The sequence below is a fragment of the Ascidia mentula genome, chromosome 1 (assembly GCF_947561715.1).
Source record: "Ascidia mentula chromosome 1, kaAscMent1.1, whole genome shotgun sequence".
Lineage (NCBI taxonomy): Eukaryota > Metazoa > Chordata > Ascidiacea > Phlebobranchia > Ascidiidae > Ascidia > Ascidia mentula.
This window is the reverse complement of record NC_138566.1, coordinates 14,512,415-14,533,414: the sequence shown is the minus strand read 5'-3', so window position 1 is coordinate 14,533,414 and position 21,000 is coordinate 14,512,415. Positions and strand designations below refer to the sequence as shown.

General features: G+C 38.8%; 1 protein-coding gene across 1 annotated transcript; it reads right to left on the bottom strand.

Annotated features, from left to right (window-relative positions):
* Positions 1 to 75: 75 nt before the first annotated feature.
* On the bottom strand, positions 76 to 6,322 carry LOC145887835 (uncharacterized). Its single transcript, XM_082979021.1, has 5 exons — positions 6,121 to 6,322; positions 5,114 to 5,182; positions 3,733 to 3,893; positions 1,399 to 1,455; positions 76 to 129 (listed from the first exon to the last, which is right to left on the bottom strand). The coding sequence occupies exons 1-5, from the start codon at positions 6,320 to 6,322 to the stop codon at positions 76 to 78; spliced, it is 543 nt and encodes a 180-aa protein (XP_082835147.1).
* Positions 6,323 to 21,000: the final 14,678 nt, after the last annotated feature.

Sequence of the window (21,000 nt, the reverse complement as noted above, 5' to 3'; positions counted from 1 at the left end):
TTAGGTTGATATGGTGTGATGCTCAACACACCTCAGAACGTGTAAAATTTTTGGTAGGTCCTAAGTCATTTTGCGTCAGCTGTAGGTTAGGTGCAGCTCTTGCTTTGGTTTTGATTCAGATACTTGAATCTTTAGTTTAAACAAATGTATTGAACAGTGTTTGTTGTGTCTTAGCTGCAGTTTTTGGCAGTGATTTGTAATTAGCTCATTTGTTTCCTTTTCAGAATAGGCTAGATTTGTGTTCAGATTTTTGCTAGACTTTTGCACATGCTTTCGTTTTAGTTAGATTAGCCTACAGCCATATTTGACTCCAACGTTGCCACTTATTTTGTATTCTGTCCTATTTCTATAACTTAACTGTTTACTCGGCAATTTTATTCGACAATAACCAGGGTCTGGTTTTTTCGTAGTATCTCTCGTTGTACTACAATAAATTTTAAATTTTGCACAATAATGCGTAATTTGACTGCTTGAGTTCTTCATACGTCAAAATTTGTTAAAAAAAGTTTTTTAATGTCAAAAGTTTCCATTTATAGGTCGAAAATTTTCGTTTTTTAATTAAAAAAATAATCGCCCTAGTGATGACCTATAGTTTTGGATCGGAGCCGATAGCCGATACTTAAAGGTAGTATCAGATTGAAACCAAAGCTATGTCGGTATCGAGACCGATACTTTTAACACAGCCGAAGAAATGCATTGTTTGCGTAATTTTAAAAGCACAGTTTGTAATCTCGTGAAAGACGGGATGCGCAAGAATGAAACGCTCACTTCAAAAAAACCTTCTTGGGCCGGGTCCACACACACGATTCTTTGTTTGTTTCATTACCGCGGACGTACACGCGGGAGAAAGCTTGGAAGCGCTCGGCGTATTATGCCAGCGACTTTCCACTGATCGTTTACGTCGACGAAATCATTTTGATTTAGATCACGACGGCAGCTTTGGAAATAGCTTGTAGAACGAAGATCTGTGTATTGCAAGTAGAGATCCGAGGTGAATATCTATCATCACAATGACTTCAAACATATGCCTGTTCACGTTATTTGCTTTGGGGGTCGTTAATTTCGAAAAAGTGCCAATCAATTTCCAGAACCAATCATTTTTTTTTAAATCTCTGTATCTGTCAAGAATTGATTGCTGTTTATCGTGAAAGTAATTAAAGTCGGTAGAGATCATAGGTATTCCATCAGAATGACTTCAAATACGGGCCTTTTACGCTTTTTGTTATTGTTAGGCCATCACAATATTTTGGAACTTGTTTTATAAGATTTGATGCCACAACGCCAATGAAATGTCCGAGCAACCTCAAAACTGCCCAAAATCGCCCTTTCAACAGCTCATTCATCTGTGCTAATTCAACTTTAACACAGGCATCCATGCATAACTCGTTGTAATATTACACATAATAATATTACACATAAGCAAGAGTTGAACAAGGGCATTTTCCGCCCAAGAAACTTTCTCCCATGAAAATCCTGAGATACACGATTCAAATTGAATGTTTATTTGAATAAGCGATACCGATGATGTCTGTAAATACGTGCGAAATATAAATATCATGAACAACGTCAAACAAATGACTTAAGATTACTTACAGCAGTTGTCATAAAATATGTTTACTGAGTCTTTGTTGGTCATAAAGACAACAGGAGATTCAGAGTACACAAACTTTCATTTGTTGCATACAAATACTTATTTAGACTACGGTTTTGAAACGTAATTGAAGAACAATCTCAAGAAGTATGTGTAAACCGTATACGGATTATGCAAGTTTAATCGTTCCCCGACACTTCTGGCATATGAGTCTCTGCAGAAAAGATCTGATCTAACATTATTGACATATGAAAAGATTTAAAAAGAATTGTTGGTTCCGTAAAATAGTTTTGGACTTGCTCAAATGTGACGACCTCCAAAAAACCCTGTTGTGACCAAAAATCAAGGAGTTGCTTGAATGTATTGGTAAAACATCCTTGTGAAGTGACATTCAATGATGTGGAACGGATTTTACAAATTATTTTTAGTCTGTCAATTTGACAATGTATTCCAATGCCAGTCAACCAAAATGCCGTTACTGTCACGTAACAATTTTCGCTCAAAACATCGCACACCAAACAAACTTTCTACTAAATGTTGATCCTATTTCATGATAATCTGTGCGAACCGTAACACTATCGATTGCTCTTTGCATATTTCAAGCATTAATGAGCTGACACGAAACACATTTGTTATGATCATAATATCTAAGAACTTACTATTGCTCTCAAGTTACCGTTAGTATGGATTGACGCAGAGCCATAGAAATCAAGAGTACTCCAACCGCCACTTTTGGCCGCCATTTTGTGTCCAGAAGCCTGGAACGCGTGTAGCCTGTTCAGTAGATGCCATCGTGGTTAAGCGGTCTAAAATTGCTTGTTGGTGTGTTTTCTTAATGTAGAAGGTAAGTATCACGCACAAGATGTTTCACTGATAAGTTTTGTGGGTAAAATCAAAGAACACTATATGTATAATGATGATCCCTTGTTGCGAACTGGTGCAAATAAGTTTTCAAGGGTGTCTTGGGTTGGTTAGCTGCTCGGACATTAAAAATTTGTAGTTGCCATGAACGACAAGCTCCTGGTGCAAAGCTAACAAACTTGTAGTTGCCAATTTTATATCTGATTGCACAGGCTTCCATGAACTGAAAATATGTATTTTTTGAAATGTGTACAACATCTAAAAACAATTTTATGTTGATTTAAATGTGGATATGCAATATTTTTGGTAAGTTTTTTGTAACAATAATAGTATTATTGATATTGTTTTACTAAAATCATATTTTACCTCTGTTAGCTGGTCTAACTTTTCTGCTGAATTTGCATCGACAGTTCATGATGCAGTTCATGATGTCGAACCAATTGTTAATATACTGACAAAAAAATCCATTTGTCAGTGCTTCAGGATAAAGTTTGTTTATTGCAGCCATTGTGCGAATAGCTGAAGCAGTTGAATGACTCAATACCTGATTGGAATTTGAATGCGAGGACAGATAGAAAAATTGAATATTATTTACTGTGTTATATATATATATACCTGAGCTGCCATATTCACCCACATTTTTTGATATTGTGTCGGATGAATATGGCTTTGTGTCAGCTTCGGGGCAAGATGAAACTCACCTTCCTCTTGGTAAATAATAAGTTTTTCCACCCAACTTTTTGAAACCTTGATGAAAACATTTATTACTTTTAGAACTTGAATTAAGTTACTGAATGTATGTGCTATTGGGGTTAAGTTAGTTTTGTACAAACCTGATTTGTGGGAAGGTTGTATTTGGTCAAAACACTGTCACATAAATAAATGTCATGCTTTAAAAAAACACTTCGTAAGTTTTTTATAAGGTGAGGCACATCTGGCATGAAGTAAAGAAGTTGATCAGGCAGTGCAGGATGGTGAATGCAACATCTAACTTCATCTCTGACCATTTGTAATGCAGAAAAAGGTAAAGATGAGTTTTTTGCTACAGTTTAAATATCAAAAAATTAAACAGGATATCACCTGTTGCTAACAACTCCAGCAGACTTCCACATTGCTATGTTGCAAGCCCCATGCCACTGATCACCGCCTTGACTGTAAACCCCCTTACAGCGAGCTGTTTAATAATGTCCTTTGTCAATTTCCATAAAATTTCACCACTGATTGAAGTACCAGTGCAAAAATATGCTGTTAAAAAACCACAACATTACAAATATCACTACTTGTTTCCAGTGTGTTGTGATGCCTTTTGCCATAAAACACAACACATGTGAATGTAAATGGACAGACAAGTGTCGTAATTTTAAAATCAATGATATTGTGCTGCTTGCGGACAACATGCCTCGAAATGTTTGGCAAATGGGGCGTGTGATTGAATTGTTTCCTGATAAAAATGGTATTGTTCGTAGTGTTAAAATTCAAACGCAAAGTTCATTACTTGTAAGACCAATTACTAAATTGTGCCTTTTGGTTGAGTCTGAATGATGGCCGTTCATTCTTTTTCTTTGCATGCAGTCTTTCAAGTGTGTTCTATTAAGCATTTCAAACGACCAATGCTTAAAGGGGCCGGTATGTAATAGCGAAAAGTTGCCCCCTTTTTTTTGCCAATAGAAATCTTGCATGTTTTAACACGAGATTTAAACGATCCGTTTGGCCCCTCGTATGTGTCAAACTATTAACAGTTTGTATCTGCTTTAAGTAGCAACAATCCTTATTATTTTCTATTTGAATTAAAGGAATTAAGAGTAATATTAACTGAACAATTTATAACACGCGGTGAAGTTTCTGTAAAGTCACAAGTATTCGGTGAGTCTTTGCAATGGCGTCTCATTACTTCAGTGTGTTTTAGTTAGTAACTCTTTTTCTGTTTCTTATAGAAAACGCATGTACACATTTGCATGTACGCATAGGCGCCTAGTTTTCATTTTTCCAGGGGGGGCGGCTATATTATGACGTCATAATTTGTTACTATGACGTCATAATTTGTTACTATGACGTCATCGAGTATCGAAAAACTGTGTTTGAATTTCAATGCATGAGGCGTATTAGCCAAAAGGGTGGCGTTAATGATGAACACACGAGATCGGTCTACGACACGACCAATAAGAACCTGTTGGCATATTGTACTGCGAGTCTGACGTTGCAACAACCGATGTCAGTTACGCAAACGAAACTAGGTCAACATATTTTGTGTGCGTCGTGTAAGAAACACATTGTTTTTAGGTCTTTTTTCTTCGATCGTTACAAATGCGACGAGTTACATGGTGCGGACAGACGCGCGTAATAGCCACTCGTTTTTTTTTGAAAAAAACTAGTGGGGTCGCCGCCCCCCCTTCCCCCCCGGACTAGGCGCCTATGCATGTACGCATTGTATCTACACATGTATCTGTGCTCTCAAGTTGATGAATATATCCTTGATGATAGTACATGTTGTTTTTAGATTCTTATAGTTGACTAGTTTTCGCCGCCAATACAGTGAATATGCTGTTAAACACAATGACTGTTTTAGACAAAAATACGGCAGTAACAAGCATTAATAAGCTGACACGAAACACATTTGTGATGATTATAATATCTAAGAACTTACTATTGCTCTCAAGTTACCATTACTATGGGTTGACACAGAGCCATAGAAATCAAGAGTACTCCAACTGCCACTTTTGGCCGCCAACACTGTCACATAAATAAATGTCATGCTTTAAAAAGCACTTCGTAAGTTTTTTATAAGGTGAGGCACATCTGGCATGAAGTAAAGAAGTTGATCGGGAAGTGCAGGATGGTGAATGCAACATCTAACTTCATCTCTGACCATTTGTAATGCAGAAAAAGGTAAAGATGAGTTTTTTGCTACAGTTTAAATATCAAAAAATTAAACAGGATATCACCTGTTGCTAACAACTCCAGCAGACTTCCACATTGCTATGTTGCAAGCCCCCATGTCACTAATCACCGACTGTAAAACCCCTTACGGCGAGCTGTTAAATAATGTCCTTCGTTAATTTCCATAAAATTTCACCACTGATTGAAGTACCAATGCAAAAATATGCTGTTAAAAAACCACAACATTACGAATATTACTACTTGTTTCCAGTGTGTTGTGATGCCTTTTGCCATAAAACACAACACATGTGAATGTAACCGAATTTAGCTTGTCGCTAACCCGGCTAACGTCCAGGCTACTCCGCACTGACGGCCTATCGCCAAGACATAGAGTCATACGATGACTACTTTTGTAATAAAACAGAAACGCTAATAGGTATATAATAGTAAAACGGTTGTTCTATCACAAAAAGGACTTTCCACTGCACATAGCGTTCTACAACAATTCTTCTCACCACAATAAAAAACGACTCTCAACAAGCCACTACCAGAGAACTCTCTGGCTTTTCACATATTCTTTCTGTCGCCAGCACTTTAACCAATCAACACTGCCCACGTTTGCCACGGAAGCGTGACTGCTCGGGCGTATAAAAACGAGTAAAACAGCAAAATAATAACAAATATATTAGAAAAGGTGAGTGTGAAAATAAACAAAGAAAAACATGTGAGTGAAAGTGAAGTGAAAATACCTAAAGAAAAGCGTGAAAAACAAAACGAACAAATACGTTTACATGAAGCCATTAAGTTTCTAGACTTGGGCATCATTTCAGGGCTGATATAGCCCACAAATTGCTTGATGCCAGGATCGTACTCAACGGCTGTTGCAATTTGAACTTCGTCGAGCAATAGACTACAAACACGCTCGTGTTCTCCGGTCGCCTCCAACTTGGATTTCATCCAGTTCAAGACTACATTTCGTATTCCCGGACTCATCCCAAGAGGCACAATTCTGTTGCAGAGCGTCGAGTACGAGGGCAGTGGGTACGTAAGCGATCTCAGAAACTCGTACCTGCGTAAGAACAAAACGCGATTTCAGTTGAAGCTCAGTACAACAAACTTGATCGGACACATTGTTAGCTATCTTTGCTTGCCAACTGCACATCCAATTTTTACTGTGACTTTGATAGTATCGTCTAACCACTCAAATCTCGAACTGTTAACTGTTTCGCCTTGCAAAGCCTTGATTTGGTCATCATGTAAAAATTTCGGCAAATTTGAAGCGATGTTTTGCAGCTTTGCATTCAACAATGTGATCTAATTTTGAAACAATAAATACAGAGCAAAACAAATATTTCTGTTTGTACCTGTCGCTTCAATTGCCTGTTTTCTGTTTCATATTTTGAGCAATTTGTACAAGTCACTTGTACTACTTCTGTTGGTTCTGTTCTTTCTGTACTTTCAGCTTCTGATTTGTGGTCGTGACTGCATGCTAAATTAATGATACGTTTTACTAACTAGGCTTAAAGTTTAGCTTAGTTTCCTACTGGAAAAATCTCCTTGATTTCTGATATTTCTGTGCCGTTTCAAAAGGCGCCTTTGGCCAGATAGTTTAACTGGGCAGTTTGGAACATTAAGTAATGTTGGCACAGCTCCCAACCTCAATTTTTTCAGACCGTCTTTTCTATTTTATTCAAACTGGTTCGGTTCAAAATGTTTCTAAACACACTAGGGTTAATAATAACTGATTTGTGCACGAAGTATCTTTCAGTCGAACCTCGCACAGGCGACTGTTCTTCGTTGGTACCCACTTATCCCGGCGACAATTTTGCAGCCAGCATCTGCGAATGGATACAGCGGTGGAAAAGCGGAACATTTTAAACTCATTCTCAGTTCTGTTTACACAGTTTGGTGCTGAGCATCCTCCCATGATGTGATAATCTTTTTAAAACTGCACTAGCTAACCTTAATCCTGGTGCGTATTTAAGTAAATTTTCATCAAAATCGCTACCTTTTCACTGAATTCTCATATCTAAATTAATTAAAGTTAAATTTTCATTAATCACGACTGAAGAAAATTTTTCTAGAGCTCTACACTTTCTGCAAAAAAAAAACTTCTTTTGTCCGTCCATGTCCATTGTATTATTTTGGACATAAAATGGCGGCCTTGAGTTTTTATCGCGTAACAATGGGTTGGTCAACTTGTGTTTTCTATTGACTTTGGGTTGACATAACTCCGTGTAAGTACATCTCATACTTGGGTCGGACCTGTATAGATTTTTAGTTTATTTTGGGCAATTGTCTTCGGCATCTGCTTGCAGTGGTACTTGTACTAGGCTAGAATAAACAAGGAAAATTTGGAATACAAACTGCAGTTTTTAACGGAATACTTTTAAACCTCGAAGAATTTTAGATATATTTTTCTGTAATTTTTCCAGCATCATATCGATGCATTTAAGCAACGCTTGTTGTGCAGTCTGTTCAGTAAACGTCCCTGTTGCTCATTTGGCAGACTATAGTCTCATATATGAACATTTGTACGAAGTTGGACCAGTGACGTTGAATGATCGTTATGTTAAATATTTACTCACAATATACTCGCCTTCCCCGGCAGACAGAGATTGTCAACAATCCAACACGAAAGAATCGCCTTTTTAATAAAGAAAGTTTTTTATTCATGAGAATTATCCACTAGTTTTTGTCTGACATTTGTTATTTTTTATTTAATTCGATTTAAATTTTTCTTTTCACCTGATGAAGTCCCGCCGACGAAGACGAAACGTTGGTAAAATACAATATACCTTATTTCTGTGCCAGAAGGATAGTTTCTAAAATTGCCATCCCTGGCAACAAACACCAGCATACAATAACGAATCTGTCTGGAATATTTTTGTAAGAACATAGCTAATAAGGTCGATATTCATTTTATTTCGACGAGCTTTGAATAAAGTCTGAGATCTGAGAAGATCAGTAAATTTCTGTTGGCGTAAAATATGTGTTTCTTATTTTACGCCAACGCGTAAAGCCTGTTTCCTCATAATACACGAGTATATTGTTAATCCTCACCTTAATTATAATTTTCCTTGTCCGAAATATTAGATTTCTATATCTTTAACTGCAAGAGAAACTTTTGATATTCTTCAGTTGAAGTCGGGTTTTGCAATTATCACCAGGAGGAGTGCAGATTTTAGACATTTACAATAATCTCTAAAATAAAAGTGCACCTATTTTAACATTAAAGTAACCACCTTTCACGCGTGACTCCTAAAACCTTGTTTTTTTGCGGGGTCGTCCAATACATGTCTATTACACACCTCTCTCCAATTGATTCAACTCCTTTTTACAGTGTATCCCAGCCGGAGAGAGGTAGGGTTGAATTTGGATATCGCAATTGCCCTTATAGGTCAGCGGAGATTGACTGTAATAGTGCATTGATTCAAACGACTTTGCAAAATACACACTAATTTATTCACATTGCAAAATCGAGCGAAATTTTTTTTGAACAAATGAATCGACATATAGCTGCTACTGCCTTGGCACTATTAGAAAGGTAAAGCGGAAACGTTCAGTTTCTATTTTCCCGTTTTGAATTCCTAATAGAAGCTTTTCCTTGCAGAAGGTTTTGGAAGAAAACTCTTTTTGCGGTTTGACCCAATCACATTCCCCATCGTGTTAATGCCAAACTGGACATGATAGCCGTGAAGGGAATTAGACTTGCAAGGGCTTACAATTTGTCCTGAAGGCAGCTTGCGCATCTCCATTATCTTCTAACATCGACTTATTTTCCGGCAACTCCACGATTCTGTTGTTTGAGGAGTGCAGACCTTTTTCTGCCTTGTAATATTCCAACCAATCCTCTTCGGTTGGACCTTGGCCTGGTACGTAATCTTCGTCCGCCTCATTGAGTGACTCGTTTCCGACTCTGTCGATGATTTCAATCAAACTGCGTGGACTGAGGTGTTTAGACGCCGTGGTCTTCACGCCATATGGGTAACTGGTTGTAATCGGGGAGCGGCCGAGTTTTCGATTTGGAGACGAAACAACTTGTCTTGTAAAGTATCAAACAGTGGTTAAAACTTTAGGACCTACATGTGTATTAAATTGCAGAAATCCTGTTTACAAGGCCCTGTGCCCTAATGCACATGACGACTCTTCCGCTTGTTTCCCACCACCAAGTACTACCTGATTGAAATAGCCCAAAACCCCACTAAAACTGCCCAAAACACCCTAAAGTTCGCTATGACACAGCACACGCATATGCGCTCATTCGACCGTCAAATTGACCCCCATGCATTGCTGGTATGCTCTGTGACGTACTCATTCCATTGTGACAGAGGTCTACACGCTTGGGCATTTCCCACCACCGAAACTGATTTTCATAGAAATAGCGATATGCGTCCGTTAGCGAAATTTTTCAGCAAGTGTACATTCCACTTTTATTCCTTATCTCTAATTTCGAACTTACCGTAGGTCGCCGGTGACGTTATATTTTGTTCTTTGCCAACACGGCGGCTAATGGGTCAATTTTATTACCATCGCAAAAACACAAACAATTATCCTCCATGCTTATGGCTTACCCAACGTGACGGAGATATTTGGAGTCTTTCCATTCTCAAGTGTTTTGCCGGTTACGTCGCCATGCTGTTTACGTGTCTCAACTCGAGGTACCTAATAAAATGAACGACTGTTTTGTGACTGTGCATCAACCGATCAGGAAATTCCTTTACTTTTCGACGAAGATTTTGCATGGAGTGAGAACGTTGCGCAGCTTTTTCTGCCTTGTAATACTCCAGGCAATCCGCTTCTGTTGGACCTCCACATGGCACGTAATCTTCGTCCACGCCATTATTCGAGTCGTTTCCAACCCTATTGATGATTTCCATCAAACCACGTGGACTGAGTTCTTTGTACCCTGAAGACTTGGTAGCCTTTACGCTAGATGGGTAACAGGTTGTTGTAATAGGGGAGCGGCCGAGTTTGCTTGGTGGTAATTTTGTATGTCGCTCCGAGTCAATGATGTTGTTGTCATGAAGAGAAACAGCGACTGGTGGGCCGTCACCGGGTTTTAGTGCCCAACAATCAGCTTTTTCAACATCACCACATCGGCCCAGCGACCTAATGATCAACGACAAGATCCCAAAAATTGTCTCGCCGAAAACCTCTGGTGTAATAAACTTGGCCGGGTTTCGGGATACACGTCCGGTCTGCAAGAAAACCACCATCGAGATCTTCAATAGTAAAGGTTGCTTCCAAACCGCCGGGATGTGGAGTGTATTTTCGCATCGTTGCGATACAACCTGACCTGTAAAACAAAACTCGGTATAAGCACCTGCATGGCAATCAAATCCAAAAATCCTCTGTTTAAACAGTTCCTAGGGCTGGTGACTCATTAATGGGCCTCTAATATGTCAACAGGAGGAAAAAGTAATTGCAGCTACATTGCAGAGCACACAGCAACAAACAATTATGAAAAACTTTCCTTTTTGACGTCCTCTTTATATTGTGCCGCCAGAGGACTACAAAGTGGGCATTTCCCGCTGGCGAAACGTATTTTAATAGAAACACAGGTATGCGGCCTTCAATTCAGTCCATTTGATTTAACCGATATTTGCTACGTTCCGAGCTTACCACGTGCATTTGAAGCCTTCCACTTGCATCTGGCTTCCCGATTTCCAAAACTTTCCGAGTTCTCCAACTTAAAATCTATACAACGACGTCATAGTGATTTTACAATGTTCATGCGAAATGTTGCACCCGACGCTTACCGATAACACGACATTTGGGAAGACCACTACCAGTCGCGATAGTCGCACCTCCAAACCTGGTTTTCTAAAGATAAACCATTCGAATTAAAAAAATAAAACAGAAACTGATGTTTCACAATGACCAATAAGCAGGGTTGTCGGTGGCATGCAACCTCAAATATGAACGACTCAAGAATGAGCATGACTTGCTACATTGAGATTTTTTGCGAAGTTGTAACGAACACAACATTATGTATTCACAGAAATTTGAAGGCCTTTGCGGGGTTAAAATCCACAGTCATTAAGTATATGAGACTTACTTTTCCAAGTACAGGCAACGACACGGTTTTCCAAGCCCTGGAAAAGACAATACTTATTCGAGCACGAAACTGCTTGAAATTAAAGGGGCCAACAATTTGCGTATCAACTCAATATGTCATACAAATAAAAGTCCCCTATAATATTACCAGCACAGCAATTAAAACATCGGTATGCAAATCTCTCACCTTTTTACTGACAGGCAGAAACCTGTACCGAAGCAAAATAAGGCCATTTCCAGTAATAAAATACCCCGTAAAAATTCAAACTTCTTTAGCGATCAACAACAAAAAAGTAGCAAAAATTGTTTGCTAGACTGCCAGCTGCCATGGGATTAATGAGAGCAATGTGACGTCATAGACTTGTCTTTGTTTCTTCTTTCCCTCAGTTTGCATTTATGATTTTTGTGCGTGCACACAGGCAAAGTGTTTGTTTATATCTCGTAATCAAGTTTGCTGTTTGGTTTGACCACTTTCTATTTGGTATCCCAACATGTGGCGCGTAAGCAAGAGAAACATGGAAAAAAAATGGCAAAGCTCGACAGTTCTTACTGTGGCAGAGTATAATTAAATGAAAAGAAATATCCAGGGGATTTAATTGATTCAAAAATGAAATCAGTCAGTAATCCCAACTGCTGATAAAAGAAGGCAAGTTGACGCAGAAGGTGATGCACCCGTTATAGTTTCTTAAAGCGTGTGTTGAAAAAAAAACGCACAAAGTTACGCTTGATTGTACATGCCAATAAGAGCCTGGAGTCTGCAGTAGCCTACTGCTGTACTGCTGGACGCAAGTACAGTCCCACAACTGTGATTTGAATAGTTCGTAAAGTCATACTCTGTGCCTTAATGGTAAATTTTTGAAAAGAAATTACATTGAAAATGTTTCAACTCAATGAAATGCAGCCATATTTTGTGTTCAAGTGGTTTTATGGTGTGCCGCAGTGACAATGAAATACTGAGACAACGGTAAAGGTAATATCTTTGACAACAGAATGTTTTTGGCAGTAATTGCATTTATCTATACGACGTGTAAGATCTACTAAAAAAAGTGCACTCAATTATAAAAACAGATTGGCTCTAACACTGCGGATTTGAGATTTCAGTCTGGAGAAAAACTGATCATCAGCATAAGTCATATAATTTTCAAAATCATGCTGCATTGTTGGTGAATTTCTAGGAAAGATCTTTCTCATCAAATGAAAGGACATTGGCTGCATGATTACCTTCCATGCATTGAATGCTTCGAAACTGTATGTTTTCGATAAACATAGTGCCGAGAAACTATGCAAAGTTTAACAAAATATGGCAAAACATTTTCATTTTTACGGTTTTAGGTATTTTTTAAAGCTGCAAAGCCATAATGCATATTATGAGACATTGTAATCTGTTTTGGGTGAGTACACAGCCACACATGCCAAATTTCAGTCCAATGTGAAAAGTAGTTTGGGAGTTATCAAACTTTCTCTCAAACTTTCCTTTTTGGTCGAAATTGGGATTTTTAAACCCCTGTATTTTGAAAACTACTGGGTTAATTTTGATAACATTGATGTTGTTTGAAAAGGTATTGAACACAGATCCTATATCTGTAATCATTTTTAACTTTTTGTTTCCTTATTGCAATGACCTATTGATCTTTTTTATGACCCCGAAATACACCTTGTCGGGGCGTGGGGCGAGGGTCATCAGATGTTCAACTTTTATCTGATACTGAAATCTTATAACTCCATCTTATAACTGAAACTTATCAAACAGTTGGAGGGGTATATTTAATTTCCTTGCAATATCACCTTTAAAAACAAAATTTAGCATGTGTGACTGTGCCACTGTACTTTTAAAGTGTAAGGGTATAGAAGGTCATTTTTTGGTGATTTAACATGGAATGATCCGACTGCTGTGTGCATTGATTATTCCAGTTGTACTAATGTCAATGCTTTGTTGTTGTTTTTCAGGAAACCCAAAATGGCAGGCCTTTTTCATGACAGTGGATGACCATGTAAAGATTGTTTTGGGCCTTTTTGGAAGGTTTTTGGACCTTTCACGTCAAAGTATAGAAGACCCATCACAAAAGTTCCCTGAAAGCTACTTAGTTACCTACGATTTTGAATGACTTTTTCATACACTTGTGTAATTTGCTTTGTCATGCATTATTGAAATGGTGTTGCAATAAATGGCGCCGGTCTATGACCCGAAGGTTGCTTTTTCTGCAAAGTCAAATTTTATGCTTTTTGGTGTCAAAACTTGGACAATCAAACTGGTCCCAAAGTCGAAAAATTCAAACATATTCTTGGATGGCCTCGCGTGAATGGAGTCGGAGTTTAGCAATGTTTGACTGTTTGGATTTGATGCAAAAAAATTCGTCCGAAATACTGGATTCTTTATATCTTTAACTCCAAGAGAAACTTTTGATATTCTTTAGTTGAAGTCGGGTTTTGCAATTATCACCAGGAGGAGTGCAGATTTTAGACATTTACAATAATGTCTAAAATAAAAGTGCACCTATTTCAACATTAAAGTAACCACCTTTCACGCGTGACTCCTAAAACCTTGTTTTTTTGCGGGGTCGTCCAATACATGTCTATTACACACCTCTCTCCAATTGATTCAACTCCTTTTTACAGTGTATCCCAGCCGGAGAGAGGTAGGGTTGAATTTGGATATCACAATTGCGCTTATAGATCAGCGGAGATTGACTGTTATAGTGCATCGATTGAAACGACTTTGCAAAATACACACTAATTTATTCACATTGTAAAATCGAGCGAAATTTTTTTTGAACAAATGAATCGACATATAGCTGCTACTGCCTTGGCACTATTAGAAAGGTAAAGCGGAAACGTTCAGTTTCTATTTTCCCGTTTTGAATTCCTAATAGAAGCTTTTCCTTGCAGAAGGTTTTGGAAGAAAACTCTTCCTGCGTTTTGACCCAACCACATTCCCCATCGTGTTAATGCCAAACTGGACATGATAGCCGAGAAGGGAATTAGACTTGCAAGGGCTTACAATTTGTCCTGAAGGCAGCTTGAAACGGACACTTCTTTCAGTGCGACTCTGCGCATTTCCATTACCTTCTAACATCGACTTATTTTCCGGCAACTCCACGATACTGTTGTTTGAGGAGTGCAGACCTTTTTCTGCCTTGTAATATTCCAACCAATCCTCTTCGGTTGGACCTTGGCCTGGTACGTAATCTTCGTCTGCCTCATTGAGTGACTCGTTTTCGATTCAATTGTTCAAAAAAAATTTCGCTCGATTTTGCAATGTGAATAAATTAATGTGTATTTTGCAAAGTCGTTTCAATCGATGCACTATAACAGTCAATCTCCGCTGACCTGTAAGGGCAATTGCGATATCCAAATTCAATCCTACCGCTCTCCGGCTGGGATACACTGTAGAAAGGAGTTGAATCAATTGGAGAGAGGTGTGTGATAGACATGTATTGGACGACCCCGCAAAAAAAACAAGGTTTTAGGAGTCACGCGTGAAAGGTGGTTACTTTAATGTTGAAATAGGTGCACTTTTATTTTAGAGATTATTGTAAATGTCTAAAATCTGCACTCCTCCTGGTGATAATTGCAAGACCCGACTTCAACTGAAGAATATCAAAAGTTTCTCTTGCAGTTAAAGATATAAAGAATCCAGTATTTCGGACGAATTTTTTTGCATCAAATCCAAACAGTCAAACATTGCTAAACTCCGACTCCATTCACTCGTGGACTTCGGTTTCTGTACAACTCTGACGCTAACGCGAGGCCATCCAAGAATATGTTTGAATTTTTCGACGTTGGGACCAGTTTGATTGTCCAAGTTTTGACACCAAAAGGCATAAAATTTGACTTTGCAGAAAAAGCAACCTTCGGGTCACAGACCGGCGCCATTTATTGCAACACCATTTCAATAATGCATGACAAAGCAAATAACACAAGTGTATGAAAAAGTCATTCAAAATCGTAGGTAACTAAGTAGCTTTCAGGGAACTTTTGTGATGGGTCTTCTATACTTTGACGTGAAAGGTCTAAAAACCTTCCAAAAAGGCCCAAAACAATCTTTACATGGTCATCCATTGTGATGAAAAAGGCCTGCCAGTTTGGGTTTCCTAAAAAACAACAACAAAGCATTGACATTAGTACAACTGGAATAATCAATGCACACAGCAGTCGGATCATTCCATGTTGAATCACCAAAAAATGACCTTCTATACCCTTACACTTAAAAAGTACAGTGGCACAGTCACACATGCCAAATTTTGTTTTTGAAGGTGATATTGCAAGGAAATTAAATATACCCCCTCCAACTGTTTGATAAGTTTCAGTTATGAGATGGACCTAAAAATTGAACATCTGATAACCCCCGCACCACGCCCGACAAGGTGTATTTCAAGATCAATAGGTCATTGCAATAAGGAAACAAAAAGTTAAAAACTAATTACAGATATAGGATCTGTGTTCAATTCCTTTTCAACCCACACCAATGTTATCAAAATTAACCCAGTAGTTTTCAAAATACAGGGGTTTAAAAATCCCAATTTCGACCAAAAAGGAAAGTTTGAGAGAAAGTTTGATAACTCCCAAACTACTTTTCACATTGGACTGAAATTTGGCATGTGTGGCTGTGTACTCACCCAAAACAGATTACAATGTCTCATAATATGCGTTATGGCTTTGCAGCTTTAAAAAATACCTAAAACCGTAAAAATGAAAATGTTTTGCCATGTTTTGTTAAACTTTGCATAGTTTCTCTACCTATAGATGTTTATAAGATTTCCTACAGGATGTTTTGTATCTAGTGTTCTCATTTATTCTGTATGTTTGCAGTCATCTTCCGCATTTGCAAACATTTTAGTAGGGCTTTTTATTGATTGTATTGTTACGAGAGTGATAGTTAAACATTTACTTTTAATATAAATCTCATTGCCAGCAATTTTCGGACAAACATACTATCGGCACTATGTTTATCGAAAACATACAGTTTCGAAGCATTCAATGCATGGAAGGTAATCATGCAGCAAATGTCCTTTCATAAGATGAGAAAGATCTTTCCTAGAAATTCACCAACAATGAGGCATGATTTTGAAAATTATATGACTTATGCTGATGATCAGTTTTTCTCCAGACTGAAATCTCAAATCCGCAGTGTTAGAGCCAATCTGTTTTTATAATTGAGTGCACTTTTTTTAGTAGATCTTACACGTCGTATAGATAAATGCAATTACTGCCAAAAACATTCTGTTGTCAAAGATATTACCTTACCGTTGTCTCAGTATTTCATTGTCACTGCGGCACACCATAAAACCACTTGAACACAAAATATGGCTGCATTTCATTGAGTTAAAACATTTTCAATCTAATTTCCTTTCAAAAGTTTACCATTAAGGCACAGAGTATGACTTTACGAACTATTCAAATCACAGTTGTGGGACTGTACTTGCGTCCAGCAGTACAGCAGTAGGCTACTGCAGACTCCAGGCTCTTATTGGCATGTGCAATCAAGCGTAACTTTGTGCGTTTTTTTTAACACACGCTTTAAGAAACTATAACGGGTGCATCACCTTCTGCGTCAATTTGCCTTCTTTTATCAGCAGTTGGGATTACTGACTGATTTCATTTTTGAATCAATTAAATCCCCTGGATATTTCTTTTCATTTAATTATACTCTGCCACAGTAAGAACTGTCGAGCTTTGCCATTTTTTTCCATGTTTCTCTTGCTTACGCGCCACATGTTGGGATACCAAATAGAAAGTGGTCGAACCAAGCAGCAAACTTGATTACGAGATATAAACAAACACTTTGCCTGTGTGCACGCACAAAAATCATAAATGCAAACTGAGGGAAAGAAGAAACAAAGACAAGTCTATGACGTCACATTGCTCTCATTAATCCCATGGCAGCTGGCAGTCTAGTAAACAATTTTTGCTACTTTTTTGTTGTTGATCGCTAAAGAAGTTTGAATTTTACGACGTATTTTATCACTGGAAATGGCTTTATTTTGCTTCGGTACAGGTTTCTGCCTGTCAGTAAAAAGGTGAGAGATTTGCATACCGATGTTTTAATTGCTGTGCTTGTAATATTATAGGGGACTTTTATTTGTATGACATATTGAGTTGATACGCAAATTGTTGGCCCCTTTAATTTCAAGCAGTTTCGTGCTCGAATAAGTATTGTCTTTTGCAGGGCTTGGAAAACCGTGTCGTTGCCTGTACTTGGAAAAGTAAGTCTCATATACTTAATGACTGTGGATTTTAACCCCGCAAAGGCCTTCAAATTTCTGTGAATACATAATGTTGTGTTCGTTACAACTTCACAAAAAATCTCAATGTAGCAAGTCATGCTCATTCTTGAGTCGTTCATATTTGAGGTTGCATGCCACCGACAACCCTGCTTATTGGTCATTGTGAAACATCAGTTTCTGTTTTATTTTTTTAATTCGAATGGTTTATCTTTAGAAAACCAAGTTTGGAGGTGCGACTATCGCGACTGGTAGTGGTCTTCCCAAATGTCGTGTTATCGGTAAGCGTCGGGTGCAACATATCGCATGAACATTGTAAAATCACTATGACGTCGTTGTATAGATTTTAAGTTGGAGAACACGGAAAGTTTTGGAAATCGGGAAGCCAGATGCAAGCGGAAGACTTCAAATGCACGTGGTAAGCTCGGAACGTAGCAAATATCGGTTAAATCAAATTGACTGAATTGAAGGCCGCATACCTGTGTTTCTATTAAAATACGTTTCGCCGGCGGGAAATGCCCACTTTGTAGTCCTCTGGCGGCACAATATAAAGAGGACGTCACAAAGGAAAGTTTTTCATAATTGTTTGTTGCTGTGTGCTCTGCAATGTACCTGCAATTACTTTTTCCTCCTGTTGACAAATTAGAGGCCCATTAATGAGTCACCAGCCCTAGGAACTGTTTAAACAGAGGATTTTTGGATTTGATTGCCATGCAGGTGCTTATACCGAGTTTTGTTTTACAGGCCAGGTTGTATCGCAACGATGCGAAAATACACTCCACATCCCGGCGGTTTGGAAGCAACCTTTACCATTGAAGATCTCGATGGTGGTTTTCTTGCAGATCGGACGTGTATCCCGAAACCCGGCCAAGTTTATTACACCAGAGGTTCTCGGCGAGACAATTTTTGGGATCTTGTCGTTGATCATTAGGTCGCTGGGCCGATGTGGTGATGTTGAAAAAGCTGATTGTTGGGCACTAAAACCCGGTGACGGCCCACCAGTCGCTGTTTCTCTTCAAGACAACAACATCATTGACTCGGAGCGACATACAAATCACCAAGCAAACTCGGCCGCTCCCCTATTACAACAACCTGTTACCCATCTAGCGTAAAGGCTACCAAGTCTTCAGGGTACAAACAACTCAGTCCACGTGGTTTGATGGAAATCATCAATAGGGTTGGAAACGACTCGAATAATGGCGTGGACGAAGATTACGTGCCATGTGGAGGTCCAACAGAAGCGGATTGGCTGGAGTATTACAAGGCAGAAAAAGCTGCGCAACGTTCTCACTCCATGCAAAATCTTCGTCAAAAAGTAAAGGAATTTCCTGATCGGTTGATGCACAGTCACAAAACAGTCGTTCATTTTATCAGGTACCTCGATTGGGGAAACGTAAACAGCATGGCGACGTAACCGGCAAAACACTTGAGAATGGAAAGACTCCAAATATCTCCGTCACGTTCGGTAAGCCATAAGCATGGAGGATAATTGTTTGTGTTTTTGCGATGGTAATAAAATTGTCCCATTAGCCGCCGTGTTGGCAAAGAACAAAATATAACGTCACCGGCGACCTACGGTAAGTTCGAAATTAGAGATAAGGAATAAAAGTGGAATGTACACTTGCTCAAAAATTTCGCTAACGGACGCATATCGCTATTTCTATGAAAATCAGTTTCGGTGGTGGGAAATGCCCAACCGTGTAGACCTCTGTCACAATGGAATGAGTACGTCACAGAGCAAACCAGCAATGCATGGGGGTCAATTTGACGGTTGAATGAGCGCATATGCGTGTGCTGTGTCATAGCGAACTTTAGGGTGTTTGGGGTAGTTTTAGTGGGGTTTTGGGCTATTTCAATCAGGTAGTACTTGGTGGTGGGAAACAAGCGGAAGAGTCGTCAGGTGCATTAGGGCACAGGGCCTTGTAAACAGGATTTCTGCAATTTAATACACATGTAGGTCCTAAAGTTTTAACCACTGTTTGATACTTTACAGGACAAGTTGTTTCGTCTCCAAATCGAAAACTCGGCCGCTCCCCGATTACAACCAGTTACACATATGGCGTGAAGACCACGGCGTCTAAACACCTCAGTCCACGCAGTTTGATTGAAATCATCGACAGAGTCGGAAACGAGTCACTCAATGAGGCGAACGAAGATTACGTACCAGGCCAAGGTCCAACCGAAGAGGATTGGTTGGAATATTACAAGGCAGAAAAAGGTCTGCACTCCTCAAACAACAGAATCGTGGAGTTGCCGGAAAATAAGTCGATGTTAGAAGGTAATGGAGATACGCAGAGTCGCACTGAAAGAAGTGTCCGTTTCAAGCTGCCTTCAGGACAAATTGTAAGCCCTTGCAAGTCTAATTCCCTTCTCGGCTATCATGTCCAGTTTGGCATTAACACGATGGGGAATGTGGTTGGGTCAAAACGCAAGAAGAGTTTTCTTCCAAAACCTTCTGCAAGGAAAAGCTTCTATTAGGAATTCAAAACGGGAAAATAGAAACTGAACGTTTCCGCTTTACCTTTCTAATAGTGCCAAGGCAGTAGCAGCTATATATCGATTCAATTGTTCAAAAAAAATTTCGCTCGATTTTGCAATGTGAATAAATTAGTGTGTATTTTGCAAAGTCGTTTGAATCGATGCACTATAACAGTCAATCTCCGCTGACCTGTTAGGGCAATTGCGATATCCAAATTCAATCCTAACTCTCTCCGGCTGGGATACACTGTAGAAAGGAGTTGAATCAATTGGAGAGAGGTGTGTAATAGACATGTATTGGACGACCCCGCAACAAAAAATAGGTTTTAGGAGTCACGCGTGAAAGGTGGTTACTTTAATGTTGAAATAGGTGCACTTTTATTTTAGAGATTATTGTAAATGTCTAAAATCTGCACTCCTCCTGGTGATAATTGCAAAACCCGACTTCAACTGAAGAATATCAAAAGTTTCTCTTGCAGTTAAAGATATAAAGAATCCAGTATTTCGGACGAATTTTTTTGCATCAAATCCAAACAGTCAAACATTGCTAAACTCCGACTCCATTCACTCGTGGACTTCGGTTTCTGTACAACTCTGACGCTAACGCGAGGCCATCCAAGAATATGTTTGAATTTTTCGACGTTGGGACCAGTTTGATTGTCCAAGTTTTGACACCAAAAGGCATAAAATTTGACTTTGCAGAAAAAGCAACCTTCGGGTCACAGACCGGCGCCATTTATTGCAACACCATTTCAATAATGCATGACAAAGCAAATAACACAAGTGTATGAAAAAGTCATTCAAAATCGTAGGTAACTAAGTAGCTTTCAGGGAACTTTTGTGATGGGTCTTCTATACTTTGACGTGAAAGGACTAAAAACCTTCCAAAAAGGCCCAAAACAATCTTTACAT

Coding starts and splice junctions, on each gene's coding strand:
- LOC145887835 (XM_082979021.1), bottom strand. CDS start 6,322: ATGAGTCCGGGAATACGAAATGTAGTCTTGAACTGGATGAAATCCAAG. Junction 5,183..6,120: donor TAGAAACTTAATGGCTTCAT/GTAAACGTATTT, acceptor TTTATGTGACAG/TGTTGGCGGCCAAAAGTGGC. Junction 130..1,398: donor TATGTGTAATATTATTATGT/GTAATATTACAA, acceptor TTTAAACTAAAG/ATTCAAGTATCTGAATCAAA.